The sequence below is a fragment of the Dendropsophus ebraccatus genome, chromosome 6 (genome assembly GCF_027789765.1).
Source record: "Dendropsophus ebraccatus isolate aDenEbr1 chromosome 6, aDenEbr1.pat, whole genome shotgun sequence".
Classification (NCBI taxonomy): Eukaryota; Metazoa; Chordata; class Amphibia; order Anura; family Hylidae; genus Dendropsophus; species Dendropsophus ebraccatus.
Window position 1 is genome coordinate 71976160 of NC_091459.1, and position 15810 is coordinate 71991969.

Here is a 15810-nt window from a genome sequence, read left to right on the forward strand (position 1 = left end):
TTTCACTGTAAGCAAGAGGAAGTTTATTTTCTAATGTCATCTTGACTTGCATGGAGTCTTAAGGCTTGTTCTACTTTACCACTCCATTAATTTCACAAAACTGCTTTTACAGGTCTTATGTTGCCTGCTTGGCTTAGCTTCTAAGGGCTTACACTTGTGACTAAAGCAGTCTGCTTGCTTTACAGAACAGACAAAAGCCACTCCACAGGCCACAGGATAGCTAGTCTCTTACCACTGGATGCTTACTCTCTCCTTCTCAGGACTGAAGAATCACCCATCCCTCTAAGCTTTTTCTTGGCCCAGAGACTGATGTCTCACATAGGCCACACAGTTTCTTACACGGATTCCCACACAGCTGAGGTCTCACATAGCACACAAACCCTCACAATCTCCCTCTCAGCTCAACCGTCTTTACCTCTTTGACACTACTCTGACCTGACTTGGGTATCTGTCTTCATTTCAGAGACCCAATGTACATTTTTCACCGAGGCACAGTGTCACTTTTTCTTGCTGATCTCATTCATCCCATTGGCTCTGCATTCAGTCTTTACTCACAGGTCAACATCAAGTACACTCCATGTACAGATTCACTGCCTGGTGCCAAACACTGCTTTAATATAGACTCTTCTGTGCCATCCTCCTACCAGTTTTGTAGCACACTTTATCTTCACAATGCAAATGCCTATGCTAGAGTTTTTTTTAGCACCCTTGTAGACCCTAAAAACTCCTGGCAGCCAGGAAATTATCTTTCCTACTGCCCAATTACTGGGCTCAGAGTAGCCCACCAGACCTCTAAACTATGGGACACAAGTTGCACAACATAGGGCACAGTATATACCACAGTATACACATACTTTAAAGGAAGTCCAGGCAAAATAATGTTAAGATATGTTATTGCCCAACAAAAGTTATGAAAATTACTACTAGACACTTATTATGAGAAACGCACCTATAGTGCATTTTTTCCTGCATTAACTACAGCATGGCCTGTTCAGGGCTCCGTAGAGATGGTGATGTCCCGTCACATAAACTGCCAACTCCTGCTCCTCCAATCTGTCCCACCTGCAGCAGGAGTTGGCATTTTATGTGACGTGACATCACCAACTTTACAGAGACCTGAACATGCCATGCTGTAGTAAGTGTACCAATAATAAGTGTCTTAAGTGTCTTATAAGTGTCTTAAAATTATTGTGCCTGGACTTCCGCTTTAAGTACACTCACATATGATGGTGGGACTGAGACTGAAAAGCAGCACTGGTACAACATGCAACAGCTCTCCTGATGTTTTAATAAATAAATAATAATTTATTTCCCAAACCATTACAATTGTGGGGCATTTTTTCTTTTAAGTCTATATAGTGCCAGTGCTCTGTTATTCTTCCTGGACATTCTCTCTGTCAATAGATGCTCCAGAACTATCTAATGGAAAATATAAGGGTTTACTTTAACAGATGCATCATGAGAGGTAACAGCTTCTCTATAAATCTAGTGACTACAGGTGACGTTTTTTATGACTGTAAACATTCCCTTTCCTTTTTCAATCCATTCAGCCCAGAGTGCCATGACTATTTTTCCTGCCCACAATGCATCTCTGCAAAGTTTGATGCCAATATATTTGATTCTTCTTTTTTGAAGCACATCCTTAACCTCTGTGCTAAAATCCTCACCCCTAAATATACCATCAATGGCCCATTGTGTGATCTGGCAGCACGACCCACCAGGAATCCACCCGGTAGTGCAGATTGTGAGTTTGGGCCTGGGGTAATATAAGGGTGTACTGACCTTACATATTATGGCTCTGTCTAGCAGCACCTCTCTACAGTAGGTTGCAGTACTACACATCCTGTACCACTCTTTTCATATTACTTTTTCTTTCTAGTACACCTTGTGTGCTATACAAGACCTTGAGGAAGCTTTCATTCTCAACATACAAAATGATTTACAGCTTCCAGCAACTCTTTCTGACATTTATATGTAAGCACTTTCTTTAGCTCTGTTAGTTATCTGCTTATTTTTCTGAAATCTTAATATTTTATTACATTAAGTTGACATTTTTAGGGCTTTAAAACAAATTACCAGTTTTCCATAGGGTTTTGGTCTCAAAATACAATAGTTTCTGCTTACAATGGTCGTCCTGGAACCAATTAATATTGTAACTTGAGGTACCACTGTGTATTAATAAATAAAACTACGATTTTTATAGTAATGTTCACATTTTCCATAAGTGGGACATAATCAGACTACACAGTTGCTAAAAGAAATTAAGAGTCTTACCTTCTTTCATCTGGTCTGTATGATGAGGAGGACCGGCCACTGGTCCAAATAAACATCTTAGAGTGTTGTCCAACTTTGCCTTTGGCGACAGTGGTGGACCGGGCGGAATGATGTAGAGACCTGAGAGAAGGATACTTTGAGTCACTTATTTGAAGAACATGATGATAATCCGTGCCCATTGCCTAAAGGCTTTTAAGTGCTACTTTTATTTGGTTATTTTACACTCCACTGATTCTCAAATGAAGAGTTAGATTGGCTGATGATGTAAACTAATACATAAAATAATACAGCTTCTCCCCTCGCTTTGCAGTTTTAATTGACAGCCCTATCTCTGGCTTTGATTTTCACATGTTCATTTCCAGCAGTGTGAGATAAGGCACCCTTTATTCCTGTCATAGTAGATTTTGCTGTGGAAAACAGTGACCTAGTAGCTGTAAAGTCATAATCCTCTAGGCTTTTAATAAATTGTACTTTTGGATGTAACAGTTTTGTGCTTTATTTAATCCGCCTGTGTTTCTTCTAATTCTTTTTTTCCCAGAGCAGAAATGTATCCAATATAATTATATGATTCCATGATGCCTTCATGCTACTTTGATCTGCTACTAAAGTACTGTAGCATGGAGTTAAATATCACCTCAGTTTTAAGCACAGTATCTCGTCCCCTTTGACAGCGCTCAGGAGAATCTTAGCAACGTGGCCAGGTGCTCCTGTTCCATGATGCTTGATGTCCAGTGATGCAAGCAGAGAACGATCTCAGGTTTGTTTCCATTTACCTTTATTACTTTTGACAGTTTTTAACCATTTCACTTTCAGCTCACATGCTAAAAGGTCAAGCTATATCAGTTGTGGTATACATCTTGTTCTATTGCTTCTAAAGTCTCTGGATCATTAATGTCACTTGCTGAAAACACATCAAAATAGCTAAAAACAGCAAGACTTTAGTACATCAATCTTGTTCTAATGTCTCAGATTACTTTTTGATTACTTACAGTGATGTTTGACATTTGGATCTACTTTAACTAATATATTAAGCAATGCCATTATGAGCAATCTTCTAATATAGACCTATTAACTAAATTGCTCTGTCTTGGGAAGGGAATGATTCAGCAGTATATTAGGAAATTACTTGTAATGTGATTTCCGAGTGCACAAAAGTAGATTCAGTAGGATTTCCTAAGCTTTAAAAAGGACTTGCAATTTCTCCAGGCAATTATAAATAAATACCTGCATTTCATATAAAGCCATGTTCACACAAAGTAAAATTGGCCATTCCATAGCTGTAAGGCACCCAAAAAACTGCATTTTAAAAAACTGCAGTTGAAAAAAATTGATAAAAATTGTGTTTTCTTATCATAATGTGTACAGATGTTGTCAATGGAAAATGACCCTTTATTGCTCACCCTTTATTGGGAAAAAGTCAACCGTTATTTAAAAAACAGCTGTTTTAACATAAAAAAAAAAGTATTGCTAACCGTTTTACTGATATGGAGCCAGATACTAAAATATGTTATTTTTCTAATCTGTTTGTACATTTGGACTGTAATTATTTTTTTTATGGTGGCAGCCATTTTTACTGTTTTTAACAGCGCTTAGATATATGATTTACAGCAAATCCCTTTGACATAGGATCAATAGATTGACATTAATCGGAAAGGTTACTGAGCATACTTTGTGTCCTTTGCAAATGTCATTGCACAGGGAGGCTTAGCTGTGAAATTTGTCTGTTGTCTTCTCAATCTACAAAGAACCACAAGAACCAGCAGCACAGGATAAGAGCCTGTTACTATATCAGTGCTCGCCTCACCAAACTGGACCCAGGTGTATATCCAATCCAAGATATACAGCAGGAGACAGCACTTGAACCAAGTTTTATTTACCGGTGTGCAACGTTTTGGCTCAAGAATAGCAGCCTTACTGATCACTGTTGGAGAAAGTGTGCTTTTTTTGAGCCGAAACGTTGCACACCTCAAGGTCACCTTCGATTGTGAGGGTATGTGCACACTGAGTAATTTAGAGGGAAAGTCTGTCGCGTAATCCCTGATCAAGTTCATTCTTTGGACGGAGGAAGGAATCCGCCCGCGCATAGAATGGAGTCTATGACACGGGCTGAGATGAGCTAGGAATTCCGCGATGGAGGTTCCGTCTGAATTCCTCAGTTTGCACATACCCTAATGCCGCAGACATCACTTTTCAGCAGCCTTGTCCTTACCATCAGACAGAACAGGAAATCTAAGCTCGGCTTTAGGCTTTGGCTAGGTCCACAATTTAATTAATCCATTTTTAAATAATTGGTTTTAATGTACAGAAAAACACGGTCAACCATTTTTGAGTATGCTAAATTCTAAAAAAAAATCTTACAATGTTTTTTTTTTTTTTTTTTAAATAATTTAGGTAAATGGAAAATAGATCCTTAAGGATGGCATACAACTGCATCCATTTTTGCACCCCCCCCCCATCATAAAGCAGATATGTTGAATGGACAGCAAAAACAGCCTAAACCTAGCCTTAGTGGTAAGAATCAGGACTGCAGGATTTTTAGCAATATTTTAAAATATAAGGTGTAAAGTGAAACTGGCTCAGTTGCCCCTAGCAACCAATCAGATTCCACCTTTCATTCCTCACATACTCTTTGGAAAATGAAAGGTGGAATCTGATTGGTTGCTAGGGGAAACTGAGCCAGCTTCACTTTACACCATGTTTGATAAATCTCCCCCATTGATACCCCATAACACAATGTTGTCAATTTCCAGGAAGAATGAACAGAGAAAACATTCTAAGAAAAGGTGCTCCAGGATAGTTAGGTTGAATGTCCTATAACAGACATGTCAGGAGAGCTGACAGATCCTCTTTATATGCTAGAATGTAAAAGATATGCATACTCTCCTAGTTCTATAGCAGCAAAATAAAGCAATCACATTACAATGGAAAGACAGATGCTTTGAAAGATACTTGTAAATGTATAATAAGCAGTTGTCAGCTTAAGTCCTCAACAAATGAATATACTGATTTCTTTCCATTTAATTCATAAACATACATACTTTTTTAAGGATCATTGATGTGCTGGGTTTCCATGGAAACATATCAAACGCCTGTGCGTAATAAAACATTAGGAAACGTGATGATTCACGGCTAAATTAAGGTATCACTAAAGCAACAGTTACTAAATCTTGCCTTTTATTGCTATATGTGATGCTAAATTGTCCTGTGTAATTTAGCATTTCATGAATGCATCTTCATCTTGGATTATGGATCCAGGCGCATAATACATACGTAATCTGTAGGATATCTTTACATGATCTCATCTGTATGCTGCATGCTCGGCACAATACTCACAAAGGTTATTGCAATAAAACCATGTAGCATGTCTGTTTCATATACATCTGGATTTACACACATTGTTTTATGAGAAAAGTCATAATGTGTGTAATACATGAAATATAAAAGCTTGGTGAAAAAATAAAATCACCTGAAGTGTAAGGATAAGTCATACATCTGTATATGACATGGTAAAAAAAATAATTCCTGTGGCTATCATCCGTATAAAAACTAATTTAAAGGGAAATGGTCATTCATCTAAATTCCATTGTGCCTCTCTCTTGCAGAGTCACTATGCTAAAAGACAGTTTTGGTGTTTTATCCCTCACTATATTCTTGAAAGTCATAATAAAAAGCATCTGTCATGGGGACACGAGCTCATTTAATAATGAAGCTTGTGCCCCTGTGACTCCCAATGCTCCAGCTCCTGCTGAGCTCAATGGCCCAGGGCCAGAGCCATGCTGGCAATGTTGGGAAGGTGTTGATCTTCACACTTTCCACAAGAGTGCAAATGTTATAAGCTTAAAAAAACAATACAGAACAATGCTGCTGGTAGTTGCATTAAACCTGCAAAAATATCTGATATGTGAGTGAGGACAGGAACACGTAAACCAAGCTCTACTGCAGAAAATGAGTGTTCTAGGATTACTAGGTGGCACATTAGACTGCAGAACCAAACAAGAAAATGACTTAAAGAATTTATGAAATTGTGTCTATGACTGAGCCCTTACAGAATGATTAAAAGTTTGGGTATAAAGTTCTACAGCATAGTCCTGTGCTGGAAAAACACAGTGCTATTAGCAATATGAAGCATCACAAACACACACACACACACACATACTTTTAAAGTGTCACTGTCGTTATACCTTTCAAAATCTAAATTCCTGTTTTCTGACTTTTCCTTTTTTTTTAAAGAGTCAGAAAATAAGTCCCGTGTATCCCAGGCCATCTGAGCGCTCACAGAGAGAAGCCAGTCATGTGATTGTCGGACACACTGAGCCATGACTCTCTGTACTGGCCGGGATTCCTGTGTTTAGTCTGTTTATTTTCCATCAGCACAAGTAAGAAAATCTGCCTTCAGGAGATTGGCCTTGAATTTGAAACTGGTAAGTACAGCTTTGTTTTACAGCATGATAACAAAATAAATAAATGAATGTATATTGCGAACTTGCTTTATATCCAATCTACTGTTGATTTAGATTTTGAAAGTTATAACAACAGTGACACTTTGAGACCACACAATGTTTTTAAGTGTTTGGCGGTCGTTGTTTTTTTGTCCGGTCGTCATTTTGCAGCCAAAATAAGGGCCGTCAAACTTGCAAAAAAAGACGTGTGTGCCTGTGTGCAGTGATCCCCTTTTTCCCTTGTGCAGTGATCTCCCAACTTGACAATACAAGTTGCATACAAACAACAGAACCAGCAATGGATTATTAAACCAATAGGATGAAACATTTTACCCTATACCCATACAGTGGTACGGCTGCATCCCCTGAATAGCAGAAAAGTTTGCTCTTTGTACATCTGCCCAAGAGTAAAAAAAATGTGTAGAAATTAAACACTGTGGGGCATTCTTACTAATTGGGTGACATGCTGCAGAGCTGTATGCAAGTCTGATACTATTAATGTATGCTGTGCTGGACAAGATTAGATGTGGGAGGTGTGGGCCCTCCAGGAGCCTCGAGCCCTGGGCAGAACTGCCTACATTATGATCCGCCACTGGTGTTTAGGAGTGATGGTAATAAACATGTGGTTTTCATGATCATTATCGATAAATTAATGCCATTTGCTGAAAGAACTCATAAATAAAATCTAGTCTAAAAATGATGGAAACCTTGAAAGCACATTGGTGGCCATGTGTGTTAGGCACCATTCTAAACCTTCATGTGATGAAGCAAAGCATTGTGGAGTAGATATGAACAGACACTCGGGAAAGGGATTCAGTGTTTGTACTACTTTCCTGTAACTAATACAAATGAAATAGAAAATGAAAGGGGCGATTTATTTATTTGTTTACTTTTGTGTGTTTTTGCCACGTATGCATCTTATTTGGCATGGGGGTTTGGTAGTATGAGGAGGAGTGGTTTAGTTATAAAAGGGTCAGGTGTAGTATTTTTTGAGAAAAAGTTATATAAAATGCCATGCTTTCAAATGTTTTGTGCCACTTCAATCCACTGAATGGGTAGCTTAAAGTCCACAAGTCAATCAAAAAAGGCCAAATATATCATGAAACATTTAATAAAGTTTGCACAAATGAAACTGGCATAAGGAAGATTGTGCAAGTTAGAAAAGTGGTATGAAGATTGTCATTAATGATACCTCCCCCTCCCATTGATTGCAAATCAAGTGGAAAACCTTTCTTTTGTGCTTTAGTAGATATTCCTTTCAGTAATTGCCCAGGCTTGTGTACATGGCGGGTTTGTGTTTGCACACTTCCATCTGGTTACCGCACGTTACTTATGATAGGCTCTCTCCCTTGCCCTAGTTGGAGCTGCCATAGCAACAAGACAGCAAAACAGGCAAGTGCAAACAAGTGTCATTTACTCAACTGCAAAAGCACTAAGCACAGTTTACATATGACTCCATGTACTCTTGCAGAGAATGATAAAAAAAAATGTGACGTGCATTTTACTGTTGTTCCTTACCTACCTTTAATGTGTCGTTTACATTTTATATAAAGTACTGTATCTTGCCTTTATTAATCATATAAACAGGTTTGCTATACTGTACCTAACCATTTATTAGAAATTACTAAATTAGTCTCCAACCAGGTTTGTCTGTGTTATGCTGCATTTACACGGAACAATTATCGTGCAAATTCGAACGATAATCGTACGTGTAAACGCTGGGAACGATCAAACGACGAACGAGAAATCGTTCATTTTGATCTTACAACATGTTCCAAAATTGTCGTTCGCAAAAAATTTGCAGATCGTTTTGTGTAAACAGTCGTTTGCCGATTTAACCAATGTGTGAGATAGGCTTAAGCGATTGCAAAACGATTGCAAAATGATCACAGAACGAATTTCCGTACGATATATCGTACCGTCTAAACGCTGACCGTTTTGAAAAAAAATTGTTACTCCGACATCGTTAATCGTACCAATCGGCCCAATTATCGTTCCATGTAAACGCAGCATTAATCTTCCTAGTTATGATCTGATTTAAATTAAACCAAGGGAAGAGAGAGGATTTAAATGTAGAGAGGGTGAGGGTTAAATGTTACACCTAGAAATACTGTAAGACTGAATGGGGCATGAGCTAGTCTCTTTCCTGATCCACTGGAGATTGGGTAAAAGAGGAATTTCACATATTAATGTTGATGTCATTTTGTTCTAAAAAGCATAGATGTAAACGTAGAAAAAGAAGCAAAAAATGGCTCACACACAGTATTCTATGTCTTCAGAACGAAGCAGCATGCTCAGAACTGGGGAAAGGAGACTGCAAAGTTAATGACAAGTATGGAAGGAATCGCTAGTCTCCAAGAGGGGGGATGATTAAATATGTATTTTACATGAGTGGAATATCCCTTAACCTCTAGATGCCACAAGCTGTACATCTATGCTACCTTAAGCCTGGTTTTAAAGGTGGGCTGTCACTAGTGCTGCACAAACCACAGGCATTGAAATTCTCCCTTATTCTAACAATCTATGATCCATTCTCAGAGGCTGTGCCATTGCAGAGAAATCATATTTTTGTAACACTGAGCTGAAGTGGGTTCAGAGTCATTGAGTGGCCCACTGGCTGTAAATGACAGCTGTATCCCTATGTTCATATAAAAAAAGATCTGTCAATTAATGCTGCTAGACTGCCCCAATGGCTTGGAGCCCTGTTAAAGGCCAATGTTACAATTATGATTTTTCTGAAACACACAGTCATCAGACTTCCTCTTTCATGTCAAGTTTTAAAATATAGAAAACAATAAAGAGCCTATACTCACCTGTCTTCGCTCCCCCAGAGTCCTGTTGCAGTGTCGCTGTAGTCCCTCTCTGACTGCATCGACTCCACTTCCGAGACAGCCTGCTCAGGTAATCACTGGCAGTGGCGATGTCCCGTCTCAGTCAGTGATTGGCTGGGCAGGCTGTCACTTCTGGAACAAGCTCATCTAGAGGTGGAGGCGCTACAGTAAGTGACGTTTCCACAGCAGGACACTGGGGAGGAGGGTACAGGCAAGTATAGGCTTTTTATTGTTTTCTATAAGACAGCAACAATATATTAAAAGTTGTGTAATGTTGGATAACCCCTTTAAATATGGCTACCAAGAGCAAAAGGCCCCAATTCAGAGCTGCACCTTACTGTGCTTGCCCTATCTGTTGTAACCGCATGGTGCAACTATGACACAAGTTGTTCATTCTGTAATAATGCAAGCATTGTAAGATGTTCTGTCTTGTAATTGTGCCCGGCCAACTGGTAGAGCTTGGCAAAGAATAATAATGGAATTCTTACATTGCAGTGCTTTTATTTAAGAAAAATAGCTGTCATTGCTATTATTGTGAATAAGTCTATGAACCCAAGAAGCTCTGCCGCAAATCCAGGATGGATATATATGAAGCACCTACCGTACATTATCAGCTGCTGTTTGAAGCAAAACACTATCTGTCAAACGAGTAAATGGTTAAAGTTTTCAGTTTTTATTCCACACTCATATCTACTGGTTTCCTGACATACTGTATGCCATACATGGCCTGCCTATATACTTTCTATATACAGTATATTTTTTGCACAATCCATCTGTATTAAAAGCTAAGTTGACCAACATTTCCTATGTTTGAAAACCTCTCTAGCAGAACAAGGCTCTAGGGCTCATGAACAAAATGCTAAACAGAAAACTAAACACGGGATTTAAGCAAACAGATATACGAGATTCACAGCAGTAACTTTTAAATACAGATATAAGGAAGAGACAAGAACCATGTGGAGAAACTAGGGGAAAACTAGACTAGAATAAAGCATAGAAAACACAGAGAACACTGAAAACAACTTCAAAGAGCACACGCTATAGAAATATGTGTATTGTTTACAGCTCCCTGAATCCTCCCTCTATCTGTAGACAATGGCCCCTCCAGTCTACATCACCATCAGGTGCTGCAACCTCACTGATTGTGCAATGTCTACCCTACAGGGAAATAATATGTTCTGCAACAGCTTTGGGCAGGAAACTGGTAGGAGTGCTGTGGGAGGGGAGTAGGCAGAGTGGGAGGACTGTGACGAAGAGCTGAGGGAAAGCAATGCATCTTGGAAATTCTAGTTCAGAGCAACTGCCCAAACAGGAAGCACAATGATTATCGGGCATAGATGGAAACCCACAAGCACATAAAACAATATTAGATGACAGGTAAGCAATGCTATACATTGCTGCATCAACTGTGCCATCTCACAGTAATGGAGCTGTGAGATGGGGCCACAAAAAATCTAATATTGAAAAAGATTAAGGTATTCTCAAGAAATATACCCATGAACCCCTAGACGACCCTGGACGCACCTGTACACCTTGGCTGCCTATCACAAGATGACCTTCAGCGTACAGGTACAACCAGAGTGTAAATTTCTCTATGAAGCGTGCTCAGGAGAAGAGCGCGGTTCATAGCAGGTGGGGGCCAGCTGCAATCAGTAGCTGAGCCCTCTCCGCTAATGACAAGCAGCACCGATTGTGTAAAGTGTGAAAGGAGCAGCTCCTGTTACTTACCAATCGGGACCCTCATAATGTGATTGCAGGGGTCCTGATCGCTTTCCTGGACCATAGAAGGTCTCTTACCTTCCTCCGTGTGGTCTGGCAGGTGCTCTGCTCATAGAGACTGCCACAGGCAGATTCTATGTGCAGAACGCCAATAACACTCATCGATGCTATGCTATGGTATTGTAATGATCAGTGTATACAATCTAAAGATTTCATGTAAAAGTCCCCACAGGAGGAAAATAAAAAGTAAAAATGTTTTAAAACAAACAAACTCAAAGCCCCTCCCCAAATAAAAATTAAAATCCCCCCAACCCATAATTTAAATAAAACTAAATATATAGATAAAAATAAATACATAAATAAACACATTATATGCTGTAGCATGCCTAATTATCCTAATATTTTGTTACATTATATATAAAAAAATTATTAAAAGTGGTTGAAGCATCCGTTCTACACAAATATGGTATTAATAAAAACTAGAGATCATGGTGCAACAAATGACACCCCATACAGCCACCATAGGTGAAAAAAATAAATAAAACCGTTATAAGAGTCACAATAGGTCCATTTTACTAATAATTATTTGCAAAAAAAAAAAAAAAAGGGATTTTATAAAAACAAAATAAAACATTACAAAAATCTGTGTAAACTTGCATATGTTATGTTGTGTTCGGACTGACCTATAGAATAACTGTGTCATGTCACTTTTAACATAAATTACATTATGTAGACATGGAAACCCCCAAAAGGTTTCCCCCCAATTTCACCAATTCCTATTTTAATAAATAATATTTTCAGGGTTTCGTCATGCATGTTATGGTAGATCGAAAGGCGCAATTACAAAGTACACTTCCTGAAAAAGAACAAGCCCTTACATGGCCCTGTAGATAGAAAAATGAAAGTGCTAGAGCTCCTAGAAGGGGATGAGGAGGAAAAAACAAAGTGCAAAAATGAAAATTGGCGCAGTCATTTTGGCCTGTGTTATGAAGGGGTTAATAATCTGACAGATTTTAATGGTTTAAACTTCTCATGTACCTTGGAGAAATAGCATGGCAACAACAAGAGAACATGTATGTGTGTTTTTCCCTTAGTATTACATATTTAGCTATTTATTTAGGTTGCACCATATGTGACACTATTAATTTTTTCTGCATCATTAGCTGAGAAATCTATGTTAACCATTGCCATTTAACACACAATTAAATACCTAATCTTCTATTAAATTGTATATTAATGGCATCAAAGTAAAACTTTTCAAAGGTCACCTACACATATTATACAATGTGTAGATTATTATTTGAGGTGAAGTCCATGGTGGACATTTAGACGTTTTCTGCACCAGGGGTAAAAATGTCCCCGCAACGCTGACAGTTGCTTATTTATGCTTATTTATGTAGAGCCGCACTGCCTCTATATAAATCCCGTACGCACCTGTGTGCGCCAGGAAACCTACGCCAGCTCAGAGCTGGCGTAGGTTTACGTATCATTTTTCGTCGCGAAAAGTGATAAATGAAACGGGCCCAGGGCCTGTTCAGCCCCCTCCACACCCCCTCCCCACCCCACTGGCAAAGGTGGCGTAAAATGGCCAGATGCAAATATTTTATTTGTAAAACAGCAATTTACGAATAAATTTATTTGCATCTGGTCATTTTACGCCAAAAAATACAACTTTTTACTTTGATAACTTTCCCCCTATGTGTTCAGTTCTGACAGGGAAACAGACATTTCTTTATAATTATCTTTTATAGGTCAGTGCCTTTCTGTTTAATGTGACCCATACTTTTTGCCATTTATGTGAGCTTCCATTGTTTATTGTGTGTAAATATGTGTAAATATTATTTTTGATGTATTTCCTGGGTTATTCAGGATTTAGCTGTTTTCAGGATCACATGTGGAACAAGACACTATTGTCAAGATACTGAAATTCACCTATCGGTCTCTGCATGACTGCAAGGCCACTGCGGAGCAATAATATGTCAACAAGCTTGAGGACTATACATGTTACATTCAGTCTGATACAAAACTTAAAACAGACAAAATGTCAAAATATGAAGGGTCAATATAGGTTCTTCCCATCTTAGGCTACATTCACACATCTATGGCTGCACATCCGCCAATGCGGACAGATTTAACAGATGTGTAAAAGGGGCCTTAGACATTTATGAAACATGCCATAAAAATAAAATAGATAAAAATATAGATAAAAATAAAATACTACCACTAGGACCTTAACCTCCAGAACTGGGTCCCTCCAGCCCTACCTTGGATAGACAGCTCCAAACCTTCTCTACTTCAACTAATACTTAGTAGATATGCCCTTTCGTGTGTATAAGTGCCATAAAGAGGAATCCCATGCTTATGACTCTCTATAAACCAGAGTAAAGAATTTCTGAAAATATTGACTACAATGTGCATGATCATATCCATTACTGGTGTAGCAGCAGCTTTAGAACAGTCCCTGTGATCGAATCACTACTGGGGTAACTCCCTTATAAAGGGGGGTTTCTCCTAATTTTCTGTCTAATTTTCAGGCTGTCCTTTTATTTTAAATAGATGGGTTTATAGTTATCACTTATATATAATATATGCCTTCCATACTGTATTCCGTACTCTTCAAAAAATAAACTAGGGAGAAAACAGCTTTTGGAAAATTAAGAATATATTGCAGTTCTCACTAGGCTGCAATACACAATTAAGGGCTTGAACTTTTATCAAGAAGTGTCATGCTAAAAAAATAAAACCCTCTGGAAAAATGCATGAAATCCCAGCAGAACCTTACATCCTGTGCTGTCATTGTGGTCTGACAATTTATGTATGTCAATGCCCAGTGCAAGAAGCGGCTACTTGTCTCTGAGAGGATCCTCAATTTAGCTATCCCCACAGGGGGATCAATAAAAGGGCAATAGGATTCTTGCTCATTCTGACACTAAGTGGTGTTCAGGAAGGCATAGCTTTCAGACCTGACCTTTAAAGTTTCCTAGAAGAACCCCAAAGAACCCTTTCTTCACATTCTACTCTTAAGTAGTTTACACATTAGGATTCTGTACATGATTGCCATAACAAGTACAGTATTTAGTGTTTACAGACATAAAATCTTGAATTACTGAAAGTGAATTGATTGATGCCTCTAGGATCTGTTCTATACTGATTTTCTTAGTATGGATTTTGATTTACTACTTTAGGTTTTCCCTTCTGGTGTTTTATTGAAGCTCAGCCCGTAGCTCTTGGATAAGAATAAGGCTAAGGGTAGTTTCACACAGTCCTTTTTTTGTTTTGCAAAAAGCCACTTCCTATTGAATCCACTCCTGGCATTTGCTCAAAAACCAAACCAACAACTGCAGTGGTTTTTTTTTTCCAGAAACCACTATGTAAATCACCATTACAGAGAAAACATAGAGTACAGTCTAAATATCCCCTTAAATTTTTTTTCCCTAGTACTCATCGCTGTTCTCCACTAATTGAATCTTAAGCTTGAATTGATATCATCAACAGCAATGTTATAGATAGTTTTCAAAGATCTACTAATATTTCACTCTGTGTGTAATATGACCTTGAAACAAGATGGATTTTTATCTTGTAATAAACTTTGTCAGAAAACATAGGAGATCTAAAATGCCATCAATAAGGAATATTGGTCTTCATAAAAGCGTCATAGCCTATGTTTCTCTTATCCATTACAAACGTAGTTTAAAAAAAGGAAGTGACAAGAGGAAAACAAATTTGTATAGGAGTGTGACTGGGATCAATGTGCAGAGAAAAGAGTCAGCACTTATTTCTTAACACAATATAGCCAGTTGTCTTTATTTGGTTCTTAACCGTAGGTGTTAAGAACACAAACATTTGATTTTATATAGAATTCATATGGCTGTGATATAGCCAAATTCTAGTTTCCTATGTTCTTTACAGTAGAACAGTATCAATGTCTTGGGCTGGGGCTATAACATGGACACTATAACATAGGTATATTACAGGTGTGAAAAAACAGCTAGTGGTACAAGGAAAAAATTTAACTTTCTCCTCTTTACAGGATATAAAGAAGCACTGCAATAGAACAACTCCTATCTGGCATGTAATATTGAAGCCCCAATACAACTTGTTAATAAGCAATACAAAATGTATGGAATAGCTATGGTCTAGGTGATACATCCTCGAATAACTGGTGGATTGGTTGTCATTGCAGCAGGAGACATCACTGTGAATTACAGCCATTTCTTTATGTTTGTTAGATGCATGTTTTTCCATTATTAGGGCCCTATTCCACCAGACGATTATCGTTTGCATAATCGTTAACGATTAACGATTTTAAACGACTGCTATTGCGAAAGACCTGAAAACGTTCACTAATTTCCATGGAACGATAATCGTTACTTATGATCGTAATTGCGATCGTTTTTCTTTGCTAGTTATTCGCTATTGCGTTCGTATCTATTGCGAACGACCGAATGATGTCTTATTCAATGCGAACGATTTGCGAACGTTTTGCGAACGAGCAACGATAAAAATAGGTCCAGGTCTTATAAAGCGATCAACGATTTCTCGTTCGG

At 38.3% G+C, this 15810-nt stretch overlaps 1 protein-coding gene across 3 annotated transcripts in view; it reads right to left on the reverse strand.

Moving 5' to 3' along the window:
* The window catches only part of KCNMB2 (potassium calcium-activated channel subfamily M regulatory beta subunit 2), a 202484-nt gene that overhangs the window by 65587 nt on the left and 121087 nt on the right, over positions 1 to 15810 (reverse strand). For 2 of the 3 annotated variants that reach the window (XM_069973811.1, XM_069973812.1), the window contains exon 2: positions 2275 to 2394. In XM_069973811.1, the coding sequence (XP_069829912.1) occupies positions 2275 to 2330 (56 nt within the window). In that variant the 5' untranslated portion in view covers positions 2331 to 2394. Of the gene's footprint in view, positions 1 to 2274; positions 2395 to 4483; positions 4620 to 15810 lie in introns of those variants that run through there. The other variant, XM_069973810.1, reaches the window with a different exon arrangement.